General features: G+C 41.5%; 1 protein-coding gene across 1 annotated transcript in view; it reads right to left on the bottom strand.

Annotated features, from left to right (window-relative positions):
• The window catches only part of LOC306964469 (PDZ domain-containing protein 4-like), a 35032-nt gene extending 9876 nt beyond the window's left edge, over positions 1-25156 (bottom strand). The window contains exons 1-5 of the mRNA XM_079558471.1: positions 24782-25156; positions 2527-2837; positions 1121-1208; positions 935-1033; positions 796-858 (exon numbers count right to left, since the gene is read on the bottom strand). Coding sequence (XP_079414597.1) covers positions 796-858; positions 935-1033; positions 1121-1208; positions 2527-2837; positions 24782-24841 — 621 coding nt within the window. The 5' untranslated portion in view covers positions 24842-25156. The remainder of the gene's footprint in view (positions 1-795; positions 859-934; positions 1034-1120; positions 1209-2526; positions 2838-24781) is intronic.
• Between the last annotated feature and the right edge of the window lie 530 nt (positions 25157-25686).

Raw genomic sequence — 25686 nt, 5'->3', positions numbered from 1 at the left:
ATACTATATTTGAATTTACTATATTTGAATTTATATACTTATAAGTTACTGTATTTGAACATTCGTGTTGAATAAACATTACATAAACCTATAGAATAATAAAGCTGATCTATGATCAAAACAACAGTCATTTTTACAGATTCAGATGTTTCTACACTTTTAGAGAAGATACACTATATTGAAAGAAATGTGTTGGAAAAGGCTCCGCGACCCACTTTTGGGCCCCGAACCACCACTTGAGAACCACTGGTTAACAGGATGAGCTTATGTCCTGTTTATCATTATCTGTGTTTAAAATAAAGATGAAAGCTTAAATAATGAACTCTTGTATAGAAAATAAATATCAAAATATACTTTTGAATTTGTATTATTATTTTGGTTTCTTGGGGAATGTGAATTTTTATTGATATTCTGTAAACTCACTTGGTTGTGTCAGTGTGAAAATTAAAGTTTGTGAAAAGGGTAGGCAAAATAAACTAAGCTTCAGCCTCAGCCTTTTCAGTCTAGTTTTCCTGAATACTGAAGAGTAAACAAGTTACTTTATTGTGTAAAATGTTCACGTTCTTCTCTACATTTTGCCAATAATGTGACAATTAACTGCACTTTGCTCTATTATCTGATTATTTTATGTTTTATTGTTTGTACTTTTTGCCCCCTAAAGTTTTTGTAGTCATTGTATATAAGATACCTCTATTTCCTGTCTATTTTGCACACCCCTGTTTGAGAGCTGAATGTAACGAGTACATTTCTCCATTGTGACATCAACAAAGGCTTATCTTATATTACTTTATATACCTGCAGTATCCTATCCCCTTTGCGAATACGTCCGTCCATTGCAGCGATGCTATTGGGGTTGACCTTGGGGAAAGACAGTTTCCATTTAGTTTAGAAGTACATCTATTTCAAGCTTTTTTGTAAAGATGTTTTATTTTACCTCTCCCACATAAATCCCCAGGTCCTCTTCCTCGTCGGTCCGGTAACACACGGTCAGACCAAGCTTGTCCTGCTGTCGAGACTTGTACAGCTCCACTTCCTGTAGACAATGACCGATACAGGAAACACAATGAGCTCGTGGGACAAAGAAATCCAAACAATTATAAACAGGATTTGAGTGAGGCACCTCATACTCCAGCTCGTCCTGCCGGTCCACGTCATGCTGCGTGATGTCCAGGTAGTCAGCCGGGTCATAGTACTCTGGCTCGATGAATCTAAACATCAAAGACCAATTATCGATTTACCGTATATGTGCACTTTTACCACTGTTTGATTGTTACTAAAACATGTTCTGAACTTTATAACATGCCAAACATGACAAACGAGCATGAGGCAGTTGTCATATGGTACAGACTCTTACCTGACCAAGTTAAAGGTACATTATAGAACTTCTTATGTTAGGTGACCCAGCGGCTGTATGAGTGGTTACCATGGCACCTTTACTTTCTATCACAGTGGCTCCAGGATCAATTGTTTTTAGAGTTTAGGTTTTCACTGCTGACGGACCCTCTCACCAGAAAACCTACAAAACATTTACATGGAGGCCACCATGATCGAAAGTAAAGGTGTTATTCTAGCCAGCCATTGGGTCACAGCATAAAAAGCTCCATAATGCACCTTTAAATAAGAGGAAATGTGTTTAATACATTGATTTGAAATGATTTTTGTTTGGACCACTGGCTTTAAAGCAGAACTAAGTAACTCATGCCCCTAAAGGCTATAAGCACCACTGCAGGTGTCGTAGCATGTTGTTTTTTTAATCATTAATTGTCCGTGAGAGTAAATACTACGCTGATAGAAAATACAAAGGGAGAGAGGGATATTGTACATTGTGCCACAACTCAATACACTATAAGAGATATTTTTTTTCACTCAAACTTGGCTATAAATACTGTTAAAGTGGCGCTAGCCCGCAGTTAGCTTTGCCCGTTGCCTGTTAGCTTCGTCTTCATGATTCCATTAGTGTGTATTGCGCCTCTGACCCGAAGGCAGGAAAGTTGCAATTGCGGTTTTCTGGCCAGAGACGCCGGGGGAGATGAAAGACCCCCCATCACATTAACTTGTATTACCCCAGGTAAAACAAAAATGATTTATTAAGGTAAACAAGTTACTTAGTTCTGCTTTAATTTTTGTACTGCAACATCAACCTGCCCAGGGACTACAGGTGGAAATTAGCACTTTTGCTATAACCTGGTACAATGCATCTTTCCTTTTTGTCAATGTTAAATTGTGCACTGTACCTGTCTAAATAAAAACCATAGAATACCATAATTCTACATTATATTAAAAAGGAGCACGGCTTGACACACTATGTCCCCTTAGCATCTAATCTGACATTTTTTTTTTATAGATGTATAATTTACATATTGAGCTGTGGTTTAGTAAACATCAATTGTAGAAGAAAAGCCAAAAGGCTAATGTCAAGCCCTGGAGAGAACAGTCAAGAGTGAATGGGGTCGGGACACAAAAAACAATGTTTCAAAATAAACATGTTGGCCATATTGGACACATGTTACAGTCTGTCCCACTCACAGGTCATTAAGCAGATAAGGGTCCAGCAGAGGAGGGAGAGGCGGAGACGGAGGGGGGTCAGGAGGGGGCGGGGCTCCACAGGGGTGCTGGCTGCCCCGCCCCAGAGTCATCATATGTTGGAAGCTGATGTCCGTCTGGGTGCAGCTGTCCACGCAGTCGGCCATGCCCATGGTCACGGGGCCCAGGACCCGTGCGGCGGGTGCCAGACCTGCCCGTCTGCGAGGGCCCCTCCTCAGGATGTGCGCCAGGGTAGGGTCCCTCAACTCCAGGGTGGGGTCTCTGGACAGACGGGCCAGCTCCTTACCCCGCACCTGACAAAGATAATGATACTAGTAATTAGATAACCATCCATCCATCTATAAGTCACAACAAGCAATATGGCTACGGTGAAGCAGAGAGCTGTGTTTGTCAAGACATATGTGATAGTCAGAGAGAATACACTGTGAGGCAAAGTCCACAAGCTGCAAAAAAACACTGACGGAAACTGAGAAAGTGTCCATCAATGTCAAGGAAACATTCAGCGGATCCTGATGCGTTAAATCTGTTTCTGAGCTGAAGAGGCGTTGAAGGCTTGAACAGGGAGTAACAGAGCAGAAAGTGTTAAACCTTGAATCGACCGTCCGCCTCAGAGCACAGAGAGCGTCTAATGGGACCTTCTGTGGAGAGAGACCTGTGTCGATATGAGGACCTTACAGCTACACCGCGCAACATTTCACCAGCATTTAGTTTATTACAGATATTTTTACTGTTGAAAAAATGCCTAAAAAATGGCCAAACAAAAATGTGTGATTGCTGAGACCTCTCCTGAGACCTGACTGTAACTTTACTGGGAGCATTTTCTAACTCTCCGCACCTAACTGTGTTTTAAGAGCTGCTTTAGCTGGTGACTTTCGCCACAGAAAGAATAAAGTCTTTACTCATCCAGACATACATACCAAGAAATATATATAAAGAACTCTCTCCTAAGCTGAAACAGTGTTTTAAGTGTGCAATCATTTTTAGATTCCACTCAAATGCACTTCCTTTGTGTACTGCCAGAATTAATGTTGCTGTAAATGTCTTTCCTCTATTGTCTGTGTGCATATGAAAAGCCCTTCTAGGAACGGACATTGCAAATTAGCCTTGGCTATATACAGTATGTTGTGGTGTGGCACATGTTGATAGATAAATAAATAAATAAAAAGGTAAAATGGAGAAAAAATATGAGTACTGAAAAAAGGAACAAGGAGAAAAGAAAGTAATGAAAAAGGGCTGCACAATATATTGGTAATAATGTCATCCTAATATTCGAAGCCACGATATCTTCTATCCACAACTGTTTTTTTGCTCCTCGTCAAAAGACCAGAGGCTGAACCCAAAGTAAAGCACCACTTCCTCCAAATCCTTGTGGTAAACATCATACACGACCAAACAGAGGGATTTGGGGAGTGTCTCCGAAGCGGAAAGTTGAAAGAAATTGACAATATTTTCAGAATCATTAAAGGTGCAGGTGGTTTATTTTTCCTAATATTACCAGCACTTGGCCCAAAACAAAAAATGCACAGTAACTTAGTGATGTGCAAAAGTAGTCATGATTTTTTTTCCATTTAGACAAATTTCGCCTTGTTTTAGTCCTGATTTAGTGTTTTTAGAAGCCCTATTTTGACACAATTTGACGAAAAAACAAACCGCATACCCCTGTTAGTCTGTTACTCTGTCTCTGCACCGGCTTCCTGTCACTCAGAGAATAGAATTTAAAACAGCTCTGCTTGTGTACAAGTCTTTTCATGGTTTAGCACCAAAGTAGGCCTACATCTCTGACATGTTAGAGCCGTATGAACCATCTCGGGTCCTCCTGGTGGTTCCCAGAGTCAATAATAAACACGCTGCGTTTCAGTTTCCTGCAGCCAAAATTTTGGCACAAGCTTTAATGAGGATGTGAGACAGGCCTCAACTCTGACCATGTTCAAATCCAGGCTGACAACAGCACTCTGCGCTCTTGCCTTTTACTGTAATTAATTCATTTTTATGTTGATTTGATCTGTTTTCTTAACCTTAACCTAATTCAAATTTAAAAAAGTTGGGGTGAAATGGTTGATTAGGAAAACTGCAATCATAGTTGACTGCAAGACACAGAGGAGTGTTCACTGAATAAACTTCATCCACACCCTCACACAATAACAAATAGCAATCTAAAAGCTGCAAAGGGTGTGAAGGGAAAACAATCGCACTGCCATATCAGACAGTGTATGTGCGCGACCTTCACAGACACAGACTGCATCAGCTCGCGGAGTCACTGACCCCGCCTGTCTGCGCGCCTCTCCATGTCTTCACTGCTCTTTCATTCCGCCGCTGCTGAGAAGAGCGGCCTCTCATAGCCCTCCAGTAATTGCATGTCAAATCAATGTTCCTCTGTGCAGCCAAGCACAAAAACTTACCCGCAGTCACACTTAGCTCTTTCTGTGTGCCTGCGCCGTCCCTTTTCCCCCCCTCACTTACCCATTACCTCTCCAGCACTATCTCCACTCTTCTCCACATTCACGCTCTCCCTCCTCCTTTGTATTTGTTCATATGCCACGCTGGCTCAGCACTTGTGTCTGGGCGGTCCCCTCCCTGGAGATGGCAGTACGCGCCTCACTATTTCAACCACATCTATCTAACTCTATATGTGTCCTTCCCGGGCGCTAATACCGCTCCATAAATCTCACAGCCTTCCTTTAATGAGGTCTTCACTCGGAAACAAATAAGATCGCTGCGGGAAGAGAGGAAGACGCTATAGGCAAATGTGCGGATAGGAGCAAATAGCTTGGTTTCAGGCCTTCTACACAGACCAGTGTTTAATTCAGACGGGAGCAGACTATTGTTCATATGGCGAATTGTAAATAAAGCCCATTCATTCATAACATCTGGATAATTACTTGGTTTTGAGGGGCTGTGGTTTTGCACTTGTGGTTTTGCTGCCTTTGTCACGAACAAAAATGGTTAGGTTCAACATTTGTAGTGGATTTTATTTCTGTGATGCTCTGTCAGATCAGAGGAGAGTAAGAGCCAGTGTATTGATTTTATTAGGATCGAGCAATTCCCCAAAACTACATTTCGGCTCTGCTCTTGGTTTCATCTGTTTTTCCCATTTATTTGAGGCTATGAACAAGTAAGTCCATCTCTATTCCGTGTTTGTACAGTATAAAGGGGTGAAATTAAAACACTACATGGCTTTTCCTTTAGCTTTGCTCACAAATGCTGAGCCTACTCTCTTATGCAGGAGCTAATGTACTGTACATTAAAGCTAAACATAGACGTCAGCTTCCGATAGCATAGAGAGATTTTTTTTTATCATCGTTCTACTCTTCAAACTCTGCTGCATCTTTAGGTATCACTGGCTATTGGTCAATCAAAAGACACACATCTGACTTAGGGTCCCCAACTCAAATCATTCGAGGTCTGCATAGTTTTCTTTCGCAACGTTCGACATCTGTCCAGGGACACATGCAGTCAATGTTCTTGAAAATGTTAAAGCAAGAGCACAGGTTGTCTATTTACAGAGCAGAGCTGATCAATGAATCAATAATTTTGCCATTTTATTTCAATGTTATTCAAACTGTTAAGATCATTTTTAATTCAGCCTTAGAAATTAAGTATATTGGGAGGATGAAAAGGCTTTGGGGTCCGGATCAGGACCCAGGTCTGCCCGTTGGAGAACCCCTGGTCTATTAAGGATTCTGAAGTAAATCATGCAAGAAGCCTAACCACTGTCCAACTAACAAAACACCAGTAGATTTTTATTTTGGCAAATAACTGTAAAATTGTATAGTTTAATTCACAAATAACCATCTAAGTCCGAAAAGCCCCAACTGTGTACTGTTTAAGTCTCGTCTTAAAGCAGTACAAAGTAACTCATGCCCCTAAAGGCCATAAGCGCCACTGCAAATGTCTAGCATGTTTTTTTACTCATCAATTGTCCGTGAGAGTAACATTTTTTTCACTCAAACTTGGCTGCAAATACTGTTTAACGTGGCGCTAGCCCATAGTTAGCTTTTCCCGTTAGCCTGTTAGCTTCTTTGTGATACCATTAGTGTGTATTAGTGGCTCCGACCCGGTGACAACGAAGTTGCAATTGTGGTTTTCTGGCCAGAGACACCAGGGGGAGATGAAGGACCCCACAATCATCACATCAACACTTGTATTACCCCCAGAGGGACTACAGAAAGGATTTATTAAGGTAAACAAGTTAGTACTGCATTAAGAAATTGTTTTAGTCTCTGGCTTTTAGCACCTCCTCTTGGTGCTTTACTTTAATTTATTTCACTGCTTTTTATCATTTTGACATTAAAGTTTTCATTATTTATTGTTTTGAATTTAATTTGTATTTACTGTTCAATGTACCTATTATATCAGTGCAGTGATTTTATGTGCAGCACCGTGTTTTTTGTTGTTTAAATGTGCTATATAAATAAAGTGGAATGGATTGGATCTACTACTCTATGTTTTATTAACAATTACAAACATGCAATGCCATAACAAATTCAATGTCGTAACAGTTGTAATAATAACATTTGGAAAAAAGACTAGCATCAGCGGCCAGTGGGCAGAAAGGTTTACGTCAAGCACTGGATACCCACATTAGGGATTTCGTCTGCCCCCATCTCATTTCAACACTATAGGTCCATGCGGATGTCTCCTTTAAAGCGTACAGCGGTGCAGTGTGTCGTGGAGCCTAACAGCAAACAGCTTGTGGTGGTGAGTGACAGGTATGAATGCTAAGAGAGAGCAGAGAGGAGGAAGCCTCATTCATTATCGATGAGAGGTGCAGAGATTGCTTTGAAGATGACTTTATGGCGCCCGTTGCGTGTTGGTGTGTCGGACAGTTCTCGTGGCGGGGGTTGATGGACTGCCCATTACACCCTCAGCATTAGCACTTCCCCATTATTCCAGGGTCAAAGGTCTTCCAGGCATGTACGGTACAGTATGCAAATGTATCTGTTATCTGCACTCGTTATCATCACAGGGTTAGAATAATGTCTGTTTAAATCACTGGAACTAAAACTATGACTAAAATGTCCAGATATTTTAGTCGACTGAAATAAGACTAAATAAAAATGAAAAGGAGAGACTAAAATCATCCAAACTTCTATTGACCGTCTGAAAGAGCCTCATATCATTTAAATTCACTGCCAAATGAACAGGTTTGTGCTTTATTCATGTGGAAGCAGACTAAAACTAGACTCAAATTGAAAAGCTAAAATTAAATTACATTTTAGTCAAAAGACTAAGACTAAAACTAAAATAAAACATGTTGTCAAAATTTACACTGATGGTGAGACAGTAGACATTCCAAGTTTTGTTTGTTATGCAATTGTGCTTTTGTGCCTGTGGTGAGAAAATTGCAAATCACTTTAGCAGTTTAGCAGATTGTGTGAGTTCCAAGCAAATAGAGGGGATTGCATCAGAAAGGCATTCGATGTAGCACATTATGAGACAGATACAGTATTTCCCTGCAATTTAAATACATTCAAAAGCAATATGAATGATAATGATAAGGGTTTGACCAGTATGGCATGTTAGGGGCCAAAACCGATATGAAAGGGGTTTGGAACTATCGCAGAAAAGCAATTAATCTGCTGGTTTTATTAGTGATTTAACTTCATGTAAACACGCTTCCTCTGATCTCTTTAATTGGCTACAGTTCAAGTATTTATGATGTGTATCGTCTCACTAACCTACAGTAAGGTCAGGAACAAGTTTAAGTATTTATGTTAATTGATTTGCTACAAACGCGGTACAAGGGTTTGATATCAGCAGACGTTTGGTCGGAAGCTGATTTTTCTCCGAGTGCCTTTCTGGGCTGATATTGCAGCGGCTGATTTGTTTTACAATCCGGACAATTATTCAATCACTTCACAGTCACATTCGGTGATGGAAAATCTGCACAAACACACAAACTCATGCCCAAAGACACAAATTGCATACTCAATATGCATTACGCAGAGCAAGGGGCAAACCAGCAACTTTTGGTGTTCCAGGGTGATTGTTTTTGTTGTTTTTGTTGCAGTATCCTAATATTTACATGCATCTATTGTCAGAAGTCAGATCTACAGCTATCCTCCATATTTACAATTCAAATTTATGACCAAAACAAAATAACTCATATCTCCGCGCCTCTCCTCAGCAGGGGGTGGAACGGTGTGGAGCGGGGGTTGAAGATAAAAGAACATGTCAGGAGAGCGTATAGTGAGCCTGACGTTGAAAGAGTGAAGGTAGAGCGAGCAAGGGCGGACGGAGGGAAGTGGAAAAACCCACACTTTTGAGGAATTTATATGTAAATAGAGTGTGAACTTCAAGGCGTGAGGTTCATGTGCAAACAGCGCACACAGTGTAAGGACCCTTGGGAAATAATAAGTGGTGGAGGCATAATTAGTTCTTATCTGAAAGCACTTTAAAACGCAAATTAATCAACAGAGGCTTAAGGTATACATGGAAATACAATATTGGAATGCCACAGTGTGAAATGATAATGCCATGGTTTTAATATTTGTAATGAGGAACACATTTGATTGGAAAATGTTTGCCATTATTCACAAAATACTGGTGAAATAGAATAGTTTTGGGTTAGGAGCTTGCATGTTCTCCCCAAGTCTTTCGTCTGGACAATCTGGGTTCCCCCAACAACCCAAAATATGCACAGTATAGACTGTCCTCCAGCTAATCCCTGATCCTTGTTCAAGATCTAGACATGGGTACATGGATAGGCCCGCTGCTACTGACTAGGGCTGGTAACTGTAAAAATTTTCCTGATACTGATATTTAATAATACTTGTTTTTCGATACCAATACCTGAACTGTACTTTTTTGACACCTGTAATAAAAGTATTTGTCATATAGAACCATAAAACAAAATAATATTGTTAATCTATTCCATAAAAGAAAAACATGAATTAAATTTGTATCATTTATTTCCTCTAATGATGTCCCTGGACCCAACAGGCATCAAAACTCTACCGAAGATATTTTTTTACGTACCTGTTTTCGATACAAGTAGTAGCTAAACTTTTTTTCCCCAATACCATCATGGTATCATTTAACGGTACCGAGCGCTACTCCTGACAGGTTACTGACGACACTGGTTGAAGGATGGGTGAAATGCAGAGCACACATTTCCCTTACAGCAGTGATCCTCATTCAGGAAGTCAGTTTTTTGTCATTGTACAGATGTGCAGTTGTTGGTTTAGTCCTGAGCCGCTGAGACTGAGCGCGCCGCCATTGTGGGCCAAACTGACTAGCATGTTTTTGGAGGTAGGGGAAACCGGAGCACCAGAGGAAACCTGGCTGGCTCCTCTGTGATGGTGCACCGTCTCCTGGGTCTGTCCCTGTTTCAGAGCGTGGTGTCCTGCACTGGTCAGCTCCACCTCCTTCTGTGCAGCTCCCTCCGTCTTTCACCATCTTCTGGGCGGAACGTAGCAGCCGAATATAATCCGTCTCATTCTCCAGTGAATGAACTTTAGTCAGAACAATAGGGATAGAAGACTCGTCTAGCTTAGCGGTGAGTCTTGTCCGGATACCTCCTAGTTTGTCCCTTTTTTGTTTCCTGCGCCTTGGAGAAAAATGTTGGGAACCACTGCTATATTAGCCTGGTTTCACCAGACCCTTGTACTCACTACATTTCGTACAAGGGTCTGGACCTTTACAATTGAGCTCCGTTATCAGGTGGGAGGGGTGAACTCCTTTGAAACAATTGGATCTGATTTTCGCTAGCGTTTGGTCGTGACGTATGTAATGCGCCCGAGTGAGTGAAGCAGCATCATAACTCTATCACAACTCTATCATAACTCTATCACAACTCTATCATAACTCTATCTCTATTGCTTTTGTATCCGCCGCCATTGCCAAACAACAACCAGCAAATGTGCCGGTGCAAATGCTTGACGTCACCTACAACACCCGCCTCCCCGCTTGCTGAATGGTAGGTTGAAATTCAACCAATGTAACACGGCCACTGAGATCAGACCCAGATGTACATGTAGGGAAATTACTGTATAATTGACCGGAGTTCACGGATGGCCAGGCTACTGCTATATGGGACACTTAAACATTTACAATTTACTTAAACATACAAATGCACTGGTTGAAGCTGCGATTGGACAGTCCACCTTCAGATAAGTGGGTGAATGCTCAACCACTGCAGCATCTCTTTTAAAGGTTAATTGTAAAACGGATTAATCTTGGCTTTTACACAAAATTCCTAATCTTACATCCTCTCGCCCCCAGCTCTCTCCAGGACTCCCGCTGATCCTCTCCACGACCGGAACATGCTCTGTACATATTGGATACCTCTTGTTCTGTAATAGATTTTTTCTCCAAAAGCTTTGAGGCCCGCGCGGTCACCTTCTCCCCAAAAATCAATTACGCTGACCTACTTCTGCCGTGACCCCGTGTTAGTGTTGTTACACATTTGAATAAGCAAAGTGGTGGGAACTAAAATAGAGATGAATTGATATTGATTTCAAAAGCCCGGTCTTTGAAAGTGGTGCTGATGGTGCTAACAAGGCTCACTGGGAGAAGAGAGAGAGGGAGAGTTGAAAAAAAAAAATACTATCTGGTAATATTCATTAGCAAGAACAAAAGGGTCATTATGCAAGTGGATCGTAGACGCAGTGTGTGAGCTGAATCAAATGGAGGGAGATGGTACAAGAGCGTCTCAGGGGACCTCGTAAAGCAGAGATCACTACAGAAGCCTGGCCTCTATGTGTCTATGTCACTCATTATGACAGTATCTAGGGCAGGCGTTTGCAACTCATCATTTCAGAGCCAAATGCAGCTCTTTGATTATGAAGTAATTAAATGACCTAGTCGCAACTTAAATGGCAAAAACACGAGATCTCACATGACTCAGAGAGGGCTGCATGTGCTGGACACACTCCAAATTTGACGTATTTGTTTGATATAAATGCTATTTGGGCAGATTATTTTGCTTAATCCAATCTACTCTGCTTGTCTAATCTATTGAGTTAGCAGGTTTTATATTGATTCAAATGTTCTAGTGTATTCAGAACATAGTATTACATTGTAAGAACCATGAAACCATTCTAAAGTGGTTGTTTCCACTGGTTAGAAAATGCAATATTGATCTGAAACAGCTGAAAGAAAAAATCTCGTAGTGTCACTTCCTCTTCCTTGCTAATGAGCTAAAATAATAATATAATAATGGTTTTGTGTAGCGCTTTTCTGGATACTCAAAGACGCTTTACATTGCATTATTCATTCACTTCATACTTGGTCCTCTTGCTCCCCTTTGCTGCACAGCTGATTCAAAAAGAGCAAAAAATAAAAGCTGCAGTGAAGCTTTTTGGGAAAATGAGGAGATTTTTGGGAGCTGTCGCCGCAATGCTAAGACACTGTGAAGATCCAAAGGTTACTCAAACATGCGCTAGTGGCTCGAAACACAACTCCAGGTATGTTCTTGATAAGAGAATGACATTGTAACATGTTAAAAAGCTCTAAAAAGTCGATTTTGCAGAATTGCTCCCCGTTAATTGTTTGAATTTTGACTCCTCACTGCAAGTTAAGGCCATTAACGCCACAGTGGAGGTCTTTTCCTGCCTTGAGCGCTCCGTCCTTCATTTCTCGATGATGACAGGCCTCTTAATAAACTGTACACACTTCCAGCTAATTTATATTCATTACAATCTTCCTGAGGGGCTCACTCACAAACTGACATGTTGTAATATTTAAAAACATGTAGATTTTGAGCTTGATCTAAATAATGAAGGCTTCAGTTCACATGTAGCCGCTTTCTGTTCCTTATATCTTCACTCCATAAGATCGTTTGTGAATGTAATCGTCTCAACCTGCGGCTGCTCATTGGTCCGTATTGATCTGGGGGATTTCTATGTTGGCGCCTGTCAGCATGTTTCTTTGATTCACGGCGAAACGAACTCGGAAGGGGAAGAGAGAAAAAAACAAACGAAATAAAGGAAAAAATACTGCACGAGGCTTGTTTAATGACTGGGGTTTCCACGGAAACCGCTTCCTAGCGATGGAGCAGACTGAAAGAAAGAGGAGTGGCTGGCTTCGGGGGACGGGTTGTAGCTTATATCGTGCAACAACAAAAAAAACACAAAATGCAGTACTGAAAAAGACTCACTCATTGCTCTGCGGCTAAATCTTCCCCATTACCAACTCAAATACAGTACGGTTTACTAGAGAGTTAGCTATGGGGGGTGGGAGGGGGGGTAAACCTGATCACAAGCTCACCCCATAGGCACAGCATCCACCAGTGAGCAGCGCAGTCTTCATGTATAATGCATAAACATACACTTGTATCCTTTGGCAAAATAAAATCCCCAATGTTTTGAAATAGAGGCATCTCCCAGCCTTCTTTAAACCATTTTAACTGCATCTCATTAAGAAAAGTAATTATATATGTTGGTTAAAGAGGGAAAAAGGGAAAAAAAGAAAAAAACACTATGGAGAGCGTGTCGCGAGAGCCGTGAAACGCAATTTTAATTCCGTTTAATAAGGATTTTGCGATGATTGGACACGGTCGACCACTGTTGATTGTTTGGCATGCATTTGGAAATTAATCAGCCATCTGCACAGCAAGCAAAAATCATTAGGTATAATAACACGTATTAAAGTTTATGGGACAAGCAGAACACAGATTGTATTCGCTAAATGAAGACGTATGATCCGGCTCGAATGCAGCCGTAGTTTGGGGATGTCTGCGGCGTTCGTAATTCACAACGGTTCGCGCTTCATTAATAGGCCTCAGCTTCAGTCGATATGGTCTCATTAGCGAAGAGACCGCCGGACCAATAGGCTTCCGCGGCTGTAAAGAAATCCATCTACGGTCTATACACTCGGCTGCTGAGGCCACATCCGCAAATGTCTTAACAGGCTCGACGCAGGGGACAGATTCTGACTTGATTAAAGCGACACACTGCACCCACGTTTCCAGTATTTGACAGAAAACCGTCCGGGGGGGATATACAATTAATTACACGGGCCTATTGATTAGTCATGTTTTGAGTTTTAAGTTGTTTGTATTAGACCATCTGGGTTGTTTTATTGTATTTATGTCTAGTTTCAAAGCCTTTTCTTATGTTGTATTGGACGTAATTGGGCTTCAATCATCGGAGTAAAACTTAACGTGACAAAGTGGAAAGTTACACAAGAGCACGAAAAGCAGCAAAAATATACAGCCTATTTTAACCAATGTTTGGCTGCATGTGGTCAGATTTATAATAGAGTCAGAATCTGTAAGACGACCTGAGGAGATGGTATTGTAATGCCAGTAATATGGGTCTGCGGAGAGGCATGTTCTGCACACAACACAAAGAAGCATGTTCTTTCAAGGTATTTTTCACTAGCAGTTCTCCATATGTGGATAATGAGAGGAATCTTTGTATGAAATTCTATTCTCATTCCACTGGTGCCAGAAAAGGCTTTCAGTGAAGTACAATTTGATCAGATAGACTATATTTTGTGCACGTTGGTGAGGCATCAAGTCAAAACCACAGACTAAACCACCATTTTCCGGCTCAATTAAGGCAAACAGGTGCATGTGACTGAGACTACTGCATCCAGGGCCATTAATGAGGCTTTAAGTGCCATTAAACTGTGATTAAAGCAGGGATTGGCTGTTGATGAATGAAATCGTCACACGTTTTGTCATTCTCTTATGTTATCATTAATAATTCCACATTAAGTACAGATGTTTTAAATAGACATGCGGTTCATCGAGCTTCTTCTTACGTTCAATTAAAAAGGTTATTCTTAAAAACTAGTGGTTCTTAAAGGGACTTAAAGGGACTTTCCTCCCCCTACATGTTCCAGCAATGCCCTAATGTGTAGAATGAGCTCAGACCTGTTCACCACAACTGCCTCTAAAATCCTGTCACTCAAAAAGTTGTTGCTTTGGTCTGAAGTGCCGTCATGCACGAGCTTAATATAGAAGGTGCAGTTACACGTATGACCTGAGGTGGCAGTAGTGAGTATAAAATAGCCAACTTGCATCTAGCCCCTTTAACTGGGAGCCACAACACAACAGTGGCAATCCACGACTCAGTTAAGAAATACATTTGTTATATAGCTATCATGTGAAATAGCATATTCTATTCACTAATTAATGTTTATTCAATATTATAGTGATAATCAGTAAGATTACACAATGAGGCGAAAGAGAGAGATTTCAAAGGATCAAGCTCCTCCCCCTCCCTCCTGATTGGACCTGACAGGCCGGTTCACAGAAGAGCTCGTCTCATTGGTCAAAGCGATGAGATCAGCAAAGGGAGGGTTCTTTAGAAAGAATATAGTTATTTAATATACTGTAACTTAAGTGACGTCAAATTGCAGGCCCAGAGGGTAAATTATACGCAATCTATTAAATTAGTAAAAACATTTAAACTTACTATCACGATCCGCTGAAAATGGTTCTATGACCCACCAGGTGAGAACATCGAAACATTCAAGATGAGAATGAGAAAACTTAATAAGGCCCCGCGAAGGGCAATTCTTTGCGACAGCGACCCGGAACAAGACACACAGAACAAACATTTGAAGTTTGTGTCACAAGTTCACAAAGGTTCAGCCCGACAGAGGAAAAACACAAGCTCTTAGTTTGAGTTTAAAAAGCTTATCGCAGAAGGAATAAATGAGTTCAAATAACGATTTGTTCGTTGTTTGCTCAAGTAAAAAAGCCGGCCAGGGGGCATTAATCTAGAACATGACGATAGGATGTGCCTCTGATCTAAGTCTCTTCCAGAGCGAGCTCAGATCTCTCTGACGGACACCGATGATTTTGGAACACACATTAACAATTCTGGTCATGCTGTTTTTGTCTCCCACAGATAGACAACAAAAAAACAACAGATAAACGAAAAAGTGAGAAGGCTTTCTATAGGAGCAGTAGCAGGCTCTAAGAATCCCTCATTGGAGCCAAAGGAGTTAAGTTTGCGCAGCAGTGAACTCTCTGCTCTCCTTTTTTAGCAATAGCATCTGTGTTTACATCAAATTTCAGTTTGTGGTTAAACGCAGTTCCCAAATACTTGTAACTCTCCATGATTTGCACCTCTTCGCCGTGTATGTTGCTGGCTTTATGCTCACAATTACTCTGCCTTAAGTCTACAATGATTTCTGTTAGATGTACTTTCAAATTAATGTTTTATTTTAATCAATATATGACACACATTTGCTTTATAAGTTGTACAACCTGCCCTACCAATAAAATTCTCAAGTATCTCAGCCTTTACTTCCGCAAAAGAGAGAAACTTCAACCAGAGAAGGTCCCGTATAAGTCCTGACATTGTACATTGCTTTTCAACAATGTGTTTTATTGTTGATGTGTTTTTAGTATCGCTATGAATAAAATCTTATTATCATTGATCCACCTGAATACCACGGTGTTGAAAGCTTTATGCTGCCATTTTCCTGTCTATTGAATTTACTATTGCTTTTTTGTCCCTTTGTTTTGCCACATTGTCTTTTACACATAGGAAGCCATCCCATACCTGCGCGCGTCTGCGACTTCAGCACAGCTCTCGTGTTTGCATTGCACATGACACTCGCCCACACATGTTAGAGAAATAACATATTCCCCCTGTCTCCGCTGTCTCCCTGTCTTTTCACACCTGCCTTGTTCCAGCTCTGACTGACAGCTCAGACTCTGCGCAGTGACAGACTCCGAACTCAACCGGCTCTGTCCACCCCTGGCCCGAGCGAGTGACGGGGGCTCTTTTCTGGGAGCCGAATCCGTGGGACCCAGTCATTTCAAAAGGCAGTTCAAAAGACTGGCTCGGTATTGAGAAGTGAGTCTGAGAACTTGTGATGATGAGAACTAATAACCGACAATATTTGCATTTTGAATACGACAAATGGGGTGATAGCCAGAGCCATTGAAAACCACTGCTATGGACAATATCCCATAAAAATCCCATAAAAATTACCAATAGGTCAAAATAATTACATTTTATGGGGGTTTCAGCCGTCGAAATGTCAATAAAAACTTGTGCCACAATTGAACTGAAAAGGCAATGCCAAATTCCAGTCCAAAAGCTGTCAGTCGTGTTGTCGTCTTTGCTGCCGTTCCCTGAGTTCATTCAGTGAATATCTGTATGAAATTGCATAAAGAAAACCCACAGAGAGAAAATGTGTTTGAACCACCACAAGCTGCGGATAATATTAAATTCGGTCATGTACGGCTGCACATCACACGCCTTATTGGATTTCCACATTCAGAAACCTTCTCCTGCATGTGGCCAGGGTCATTACTGCTGACCTGTGCTGCTAAGGGTCACTGATTCTCGCTTTATATGATCACTCACAGACAATTTCCACTTCTTCTCTCCTCCCTCATACGTGTACCTTCGCCCTGAAGGGATTTGTAAAGTCGCTCGCGCTTTCTATCCCAGCGGCCGCCGAGCAGAAGTGCCGGAAATCAATTAGTTCTCAAGGCGATGAATAAGAAAGGGAAGAGAGAGATAACAAGCCAGAGGCAGGGCGCTGTATAATAAGTTTTATATAGGCGAGCCAAAGCCGATTCAATTGACACTTTTGATTTATTGTGTTTTCAGCCGTAGCGCTGAAAAACTCTGCGGCTTAGGAAGTTTGTGTTCAGCGAAGTGACGACGATGATGATGTGCAAAACTACTAAAAATTGTAGGCCATGTTTGTCATTAAAGCAACAAGTGGCCTGTTATTAAAACCAAACACAGTGGTTAGCGCTTGGGTCCCGGGTTGGATTCCCACGTGGGCGGGGCTTTTCTGTGTGGAGTTTGCAAGTTCTCCCCGTGTCTGTGTGGGTTTCCTCCGTGTACTCCGGTTTCCTCTACCACTAAAACATGTACAATAGGCCAGGATGAGTGAGAGTATGACTACAATCCGGCATGGCGTGTTTACATGCATGAGTCTCATGTATGTTCATTAACATGCACAGTCCAGACCAAATCAACACATTTTGTTGATTTTGTTTCTTTCTTTTTTTACTATTTGCTCATGTGTATTTGCAGGGTTTTAAGAGAAAAGAGGGCAAATATATTTCATTTTCTCTATCCTGTATATTCTTTTTCTGCGTTTCCTTTTTTTTTTCTTGTCTTTTGTGTGTATTCTGTATAAAGCACTTTGTAAACTGTCTTTTAAAGGTGTTGCATGAATAAAGATGATTACCATAACTTATTGCTGCTGCTATAGGGTGCTATTTTAACTACAGTAGCTCTTGCATTTTTAGGGTAGAAGTACTTTATTTGTGACAATAATGTGATTATTGTATGTATATATGTATGTATATGTGTGTATATGTATTTGTTTTGTTTTTTACATCGGTTAGGCCATCTACTTTGTACGTTTTTCTCAAGAATGGTGTTGGAGTTTATAAGATTTTTTCTTCATCCAACTCCTGTCCTTTTCATGGAATGTATTGTTTGTTTGTTGTTTTGTTGGATTGTTGCTTTATTTTATGTTGCATTACCTTGAAAAAAGAATAAGGATTTAGGATTTTTGTACATGTGGCATGTTGAATAGCCCACTTTTGTTTATGTAGATTCTACAACACATGTGTTCTTTAAAGAGGGGGTATTATGTTTTTTTCAATCACATAGCACCAGTCTATATCACACTACAATGATGACCAAACCTTCTGTTGGTCTGTAACTGCAGTAAATTAGAATAACTGCCTTGTATAAAATTGCTCTCTCAAAATGGCTGTAGTGAATGTCTTGAAATAGGCCCCTGTCTCTTTAAGAACCTCAGACCCTTTCCGACACGCCCCCTCCACACGCTGTCTGTGGCATCAGTGGGGAGGGGGTTCTGCTGAGGAGCAGTGGTTGGTTACTCGGCAGGTGACGAAAGCTCGGAGGCGTCTCCAGGAGGTGGGGGCGTTCCTAGGAGGACTCAGGCAAACCTATCCCTAAAATGGCCGCCATCAGAGTTTTTACAGATTACTCAAAAACACGTGAATGTGCCAAGGCAACACATCAGGCATGTTTTTGATGAGGGAGTGACATAATAACACGATGTAAAGCTTAAAAAAGTCGATTTTGCATAATACCCCCCCTTTAATATGACAAACAAAATGGTCCTATGTGTTAGGGGATAGAATTAAATGACTATTCATCATACTGGGTCAAGCTGTACAGTTGTACTATCTCTGTCATAGCCTTGACTGTGGTGCTCAGGCGTCTCCCCTCAGCCACTGAATGTTTTGCTTGTGTATCAGTATGACGCTCGAAAGGGTATTCATCCCTCTTCTGTGGATACATAAGAGATGAAAACGCAACAAAAAAGTGACAAAAAGTGATGAAACCCCCCCAAAAAACTACGAAAACATGACAAAATGCTTCAGACTTGAATGGTAAGACTAGCACAATGTCTCAAGTTCATGTCTCCGGGTCCTGCACCGATGGTAAATAAACTTCTCCTGCCCATTTTTCATCTATCTTCTCAGACCCCATTGTTAATTCTCTAACACTGTTTAGTCATATACTGTAACGTCCGAGAGGTTACACACAGGATTCTGAACCCATTCACTTCCTAGGCCAAAAGAACCGGGTCTCGAATCCCCGCCTTCTAAACCGAGAGTCGAGAGATCAGTCCCCGAGAGTCTGTTGTGGAACGGGCTTTTAGTATTTAGCTTTAGCCGTGGGGCATTTCATTAGCGCAGCTGCCACCTGTTTTCTGTTTATCGAGCATCAATTTGTTCAGCTTCTAGAAATTCAAATTAAAAACCAATTAGACTACTCTCTATACTTAAGAATAGATTAGCTGGCAAGAGTCCTTCGGTTACTCTCATCAAAAACTGCAGCTGAAATCAAACTGAAATTACTCTCTCTAAGAACTCAAAGAAAGCTATCTGTCATTGTTTGTCTGTATTATCCATATTGAGACTGAGGGCACTGTGTCCAACCTTATCCCTAGTAGGACGCCTTTATCTACGTGCCCTTTTTATTTGTTAAATGCAGCCCACGCCTCATCAGGGAAAAGGTTAGCCTTGTCCGGTACTGACACGTTGCAACACACAAAGTTGGGAACCACAGCAAAGTTAAGACAAAACGAAAACAATCCCTGTCTGAAACACCACAAAACTTCAATTAAAAAATCAAGATTAAGATTTTATGCTTACACATCACACAATCTCATCTTAAACTCCATTGAAAAGCAGTATTCCGAATCTAACCCTCTCTCAACATGGCGCCTCTTTAGCCTCCTCTGTCTTTCTGTTCCCTCCTCGTCTCATTACTTTCCATCCACCCTCAGCCTCCTCCGACAGCGCTCCTTCTGCTGGCTGTGCTTTTGGCTCCAGACACACGCCCAGTCAACTGTCCCATCCCAGCTGCGCCTCCCAGGCAGCAAACAGATTCCTCAAGTGTTGCTCCGAAACTAAGCAGAGCTGCACAAAATGTCTAAAATGTTTCACTATATCAGCTAAGAAAATATCCAAATGCACGAAACTAAAGATATCCCACAACAACGCCAAGGGGAATGTCTATAATGAAAAAGCTTTAGTGACGTATTATAGGCTTAGAGTCCAGTTTTAGTCAGAATCTTCTTATTGTAATCCCAATTTGGCCTTGTTTAGTCTCTGATTTGGTATTTTATGTTTTACTTCCACTAAGCAATTTACCAAAGGCTTGTTTCAGGGTGTTATTATGTCCTCTGTGTACGATACAACAAAACGACCCTGTCTCCATGGAGTCGTGTTATACAGGGAAGGGAGGGGGGGAAGGGAATTTTATTTGCACAGCACTTTTCCCAGACACCGGTCACACAAAGCGCTTCACATGGGACCATAATTCATTCGCTATACGAAGCCACAGCTGCCTTGAGCGCGGCTGTCGATCTGCGCATCCTCCGACCGTCACCGAGCAAAAGGCAGTGGGCGAGGTGTTTTGCCAAAAGACATGACGACATGTGTGGACCGACTAAAGCGGGATTCGAATCACCGATGTTTGGATCCGTGAACAAATGCACTAAACCACACCCCAAGCTCACAGCATCTAGAATTCCCAGTGTTAGTCCTGATATTAACCTGGCCCAACCTTGCAGTTCCATTTTACCCAAAACTAAAAGCTTCTTAACTAGAGCTTGCAGCCTATAGGCCATGCCTCATTTGAAAGCTAAGACCTACACTGATCATTTTAAGCGTTTTTGTAGGTTTTTTAAATGTGTTTTTTGGTCACTTTTTCATTGTATTTTTGTCACCTTTATGTCGCTCTTTTGCTGCTTTCTTGTTGATTTTTTGGTTGATTTTTCATCACTCTTTAGCCGCGTTTTTGTCACATTTTGGAAGTGTTTTCGTTGTGTTTTTGTCGATAATTGTTGCTTTTATGTCACTTTTTTGTCACTTTTTTGTTGCTTTTCATCGCTCTTTAATCTTGTGTTTGTTACACTTTTTTTTATTGTGTTATTGTTGGTTTTCCTGCATGTTTTTGTCGCTCTTTTGCCATTTTTTTGCTTGAGATTTGGGTAAAGCCAAACTGCAGAAAAAGTGCTCGATTGATGTAAAGCAGTAACTCATGCCCCTAGAGGCCATAAGCGGCTCTGCAGGTGTCGTAGCATGTTGTGGTTTTTTACTCATTAATTGTCCGTGAGAGTAAATACTACGCTGACAGAAAATACAAAGGCAGACGGGGATATTGTACAGCCAATTACACAATGGATTATTTTTCACTGAAATTTGGCTGTAAATACTGTTTAAGTGGCGCTAGCCCGCAGTTAGCCTGTTAGCTTCTTCTTCATGATTCCATTAGTGAGTATTGGTGACTCCTACCTGGAGGCAGCAAAGTTGCAATCGTGGTTTTCTGGCCAGAGACACCAGGGGGAGATGAAAGACCCAACAATCATCCCATTAACACTTGTATTACCCCCGGAAGGACTACGAAAAGGATTTAATAAGGTAAACAAGTTACTAAGTATTGCTTTAAGATTGCCCATCCCCTAAACCCCATAACTTAGGCTTCCACAAAAATATTATACAGTCCATAGTGTCGATGCTCCAGATTGCCATCACGCACAGCTCTACTCCCCTGTAAGATCTCGGCTAATACTTTCCCATGTATCTTCGCAGTACATCCCTGGACTTAGCCGTTGGCAGGTGCTGAGGCAGTAACCGTGGCAACTCCCTGGTCCTACTTTAGCCCATAGCTCCATACAATCCCCCCATTCATCCCACTGTCTGCGTCTCTGTGTGGCTTTATGCCGGTCTGTTCTGCCGCTCGCTCTGATCCTCATCGTTGTAATAGCTGTGAAGTCATTATCGCCATTATCGCTGTTATGATCAAGCGTTGTGAGGGCTGTAATTACATTCACGTACAGGCAGAAAAGGAAGATTATCAAGAGCGGGCACATGAACACAGAGAGCATTTAGCAGATAACGTACAGGTAATTGTTTCCAGGGTAGAGATTTTCAAATTCTGGCAACTGGACTGGGTTGAATGAGCTGATGGTGTTTGACCAGCTCGACCACAATGGAAAGTCCCTCGACGACTAAGAGCCTGCACAAACGTATTGGTTCCTGTAGCTGCAATACAACTATTTCCATTAGGACTGCAGCTGCTGATTATTTTCTACTCTCAGTTGATTAACCTCTTGACTGTGAAAGGCTGAAACTGTATTTTTTCCAACTTTTGCCACATAAATCTAAAGTGACGCCGCTTGAGGACCTGTTGAAGTAACATTTGTAGACTCTTGGTGCTTTAAAAAGTCACCTCAACTGAATTTGGTTTGCTCAAAGCTGCACATGTACAAGTTTCTGTGAACAGGCCATGAGCTCAGAGTTCAGCCACTGAGTTTTAACAAATCTGCCAACGATAAGAGTGGAGCTCATTCAGCTTTCTGATTGGATAATAGGTAGCGTTCACGTGACATCAAAACATTCTAAAGAGCCTATAGTTTAACATTGAGGTGGAGGTCAACTGACGGTAACTATGGTAACGGTGGTAACTGACAAAATGCATATTTTTATGTCTTTGTTTTTTGGCTCATATCTCAGTCATTACCGGAGGAATCCACATGAAACAAAAACCGTCACAAAGTTAATAGTCTCCTCTGTCGGCATATATGAGCTAATGTCCAATTATTATCTCTAAAAAATGTCAAAAAGTGGTGACAATATGCGAAAACATGACCATGATGTTGTCCAATAGAAAGGACTTTCAGACAAAAAAATAATATCACAGGTTTGTGAATCCACTCACGATCAGATACTGAAGAGGAAAAACATTTGTCAATTTTCGTTTTGGAGATTTCTTCCAAAAACTGCATTTCTCCCATAGAGTTGCATTGGCCCTGCCCTCCATCTGACATTATGACATCATCACATTCTAAATCGTGAACGCTACCTATTGTCCTGAGACACAGACAAATAATATGTAATATTCTCCATAGAGACGAGCTGGTGATGTCCCGCTCCCAGAAGTCTGACCAAAGAAGATAAAACAACGCATTATTGCTTAGAGAATAATTATTATTATAATGGCTTAAAGGGGGGGTATTATGCAAAATCGACTTTTTCAAGCTTTACATCATCTTATTATGTCATTCCCTCATTAAAAACATGCCTGAAGTGTTGCCTTGGCAGATTCACGTATTTTTGAGTAATCTGTCAAAACTCTGATGACAGAGGCCATTTTAGGGATAGGTTTGCCTGAGTCCTCCTAGGAACGCCCCCACCTCCTGGAGACGCCTCCGAGCTTTCGTCACCAGCCGAGTAACCAACCACTGCTCCTCAGCAGAACCCCCTCCCCACTGATGCCACAGACAGCGTGTGGAGGGGGCGTGTCGGAAAGGGTCAGAGGTTCTTAAAGAGACAGAGGCCTATTTCAAGACATTCACTACAGCCATTTTGAGAGAGACATTTTATACAAGGCAGTTATTCTAATTTACTGCATTTACAGACCAACAGAAGGTTTGGTCATCATTGTAGTGTGATATAGACTGGTGCTATGTGATTTTAAAAAGCATAATACCCCCTCTTTAAACTTGTATTGCACTTTATAAGCCTGTATTACCAAGTTTCCCAAAGCACTACACTGTAGTCATTACTCACTCACTCACTCACTCACTCACTCACTCACTCACTCACTCACTCACTCACTCACTCACTCACTCACTCACTCACTCACTACATTCATTCTGGCCTATTGTACATGTTTTTATTGGTAGGGGAAACCACAGTGCCTGGAGGAAACCTACGCAGATATGGGGAGAACATGCAAACTCCACGCAGAAAGGCTCCTTTCGGCCAGGGATTGAACCTGGGACCTTCTAGCTGTGAAGCACGAGCGCTAACTGCTGCACCACCGTCACTCTTTGAAAGTCTGGTAATAATGATATTACTTTTGGGGCGATGGTCTTGTAACACGCTGAAAGCTTTGCAGGTATTTATTTTATAGTAAATAGATTGTAATTGATCTTGGTGGAGCAGGAAGGTTGGATGATGAGCAGAGGAGATTTTATGCCTTGCCACACCTTGTAAAACTTAATTACATGGAAAGCGGCCACTTGGCTTTGGGAGACTGTAAAAATGTAATTACTGACAGAATGAAAGAGAATGCAGAAGAAGAATGAAAAATAAATACATTTCCATTACCTTCACAGAGACAAGAGCCAAAAAAAAAGTGAAGCCAGAGCAAACGGACACGTCATTATTATTGTGTGGGACCAAAACAAAAAACAAGGCGCAGCTTCAATTCCTATTTGAATGAATGAAAACAAACCTGTATATTTTTAAATGGAAAACACCACTCCCCAATGTTGAAACTATATAAGAACAAAATTCCAGGAAAAACTGATCGGAGGGCTTCAGCAGCAGGAGAAAAATGACGAAACATAACTGCAGGAATCAGGTGAAATGCTGCTATGTTTTAGACAGACAAAGTATATGAGTGTATATATGGTTAAAAGTAAAACAAAAACAAGTTCATTTTGTAAAATATCAAGCAGCAAATTATCTTTATTAAATTAGTATTCATGGATCGCCTAGACCTCATTTTAAATCAAGCCTTTAAAATGTTATTCATCCTCATCAAATATCCTCTGGGGTTGTTTTGGCGGAGTAGTTGTAAAGGTTTTTTACAACATTAATTATCCCTGATAAAGCCCCCACATCTCACCATATGACAGAGTTTATCAGCTCCTTTACACAATCAGGACCACGCCATTGCCCCTCAATAACAACACTTTGGAGCATCCATTGTCTTAAACTTATTTGTTATGTCTAGCCCGTCATTAAACATTAAATCACCATGGCGACGCAAGCATGTTCATAAGCTGTTGTGCTTGGTGCTCTCACCTGAAACATGAACCTGTACTGCTCCTCCGGCTTCTGGACGACACACATGTTGCACCCCATGATGACTGGACTCGGATCTCCTCTCTCTCCCTCCTTTCCTCTCTTCTTCTTCTTCTCTCCTCTTTTCTCTCTTTCTCTCTCTCTCTCTCTCTCTCTCAGGGTCTTTGTCTGTGGCAGTGCAGCCCCACCCTCGAACCGTACAGGGCTGACTGAGGGGATCTCAAAACACTCCCCTTTTCAAAGAGTCCACATCGCCACAACCCGTCTTCTGGCTTCAAATCCAGAGCAAACTTCTACAAGTCCCAGGCAAACATGTCTTTTTCTTGTAGGGAAATGTTTGCTTCTTGGCTGTGTTTGTGCTGTCCTTGTGCTTCTTTTTTTCTTGCCCTGTGGCATCAAACTGTTGTGAAAATATTCAATGCTTTCCAGTAAAAAAACACTAAGTCGTAGGTGGCTGGTTTGTTCATTTGCTGTTTCGGCAACTCCTCCTCCTACACTTCGCTCACTCCAAGCTATTTTCCACCAAAAAACAAACTGCAATTCCACTTTCAAACAACTTTGCTATGTGCTACTATGGTAACTGTGCTTTGACACCAAACCTCGAAACATACTCCACCTTTTCTGCATTCACATCATGATCAAATACACCAGCGCACCAGTCTATCTTGTTAAGCTTTGGTAGTGCAAGGTGGCAACGGCTAAACTTAAGCTCTTGCTGTGCCTCCTAGATAAGCAGTTTCCCCCCCCCCTAAATACATACATAAAAACACCCCACACCTCGTATCAAAACAGGCAGAGCATCCTTCTATCTTCTCGTCACACTTGCCCCGACCTGACACTTTTCTTGCCGCTGTCAGCAACCGTGACATAAACACAGGCGGGCATTTCCAATACGCGCAGCCACT

The sequence above is a fragment of the Gobius niger genome, assembly GCF_951799975.1.
Source record: "Gobius niger genome assembly, chromosome: 6".
Lineage (NCBI taxonomy): Eukaryota > Metazoa > Chordata > Actinopteri > Gobiiformes > Gobiidae > Gobius > Gobius niger.
Note: the sequence above shows the minus strand (reverse complement) of the source record. Positions and strands in the feature narration are given on the sequence as shown.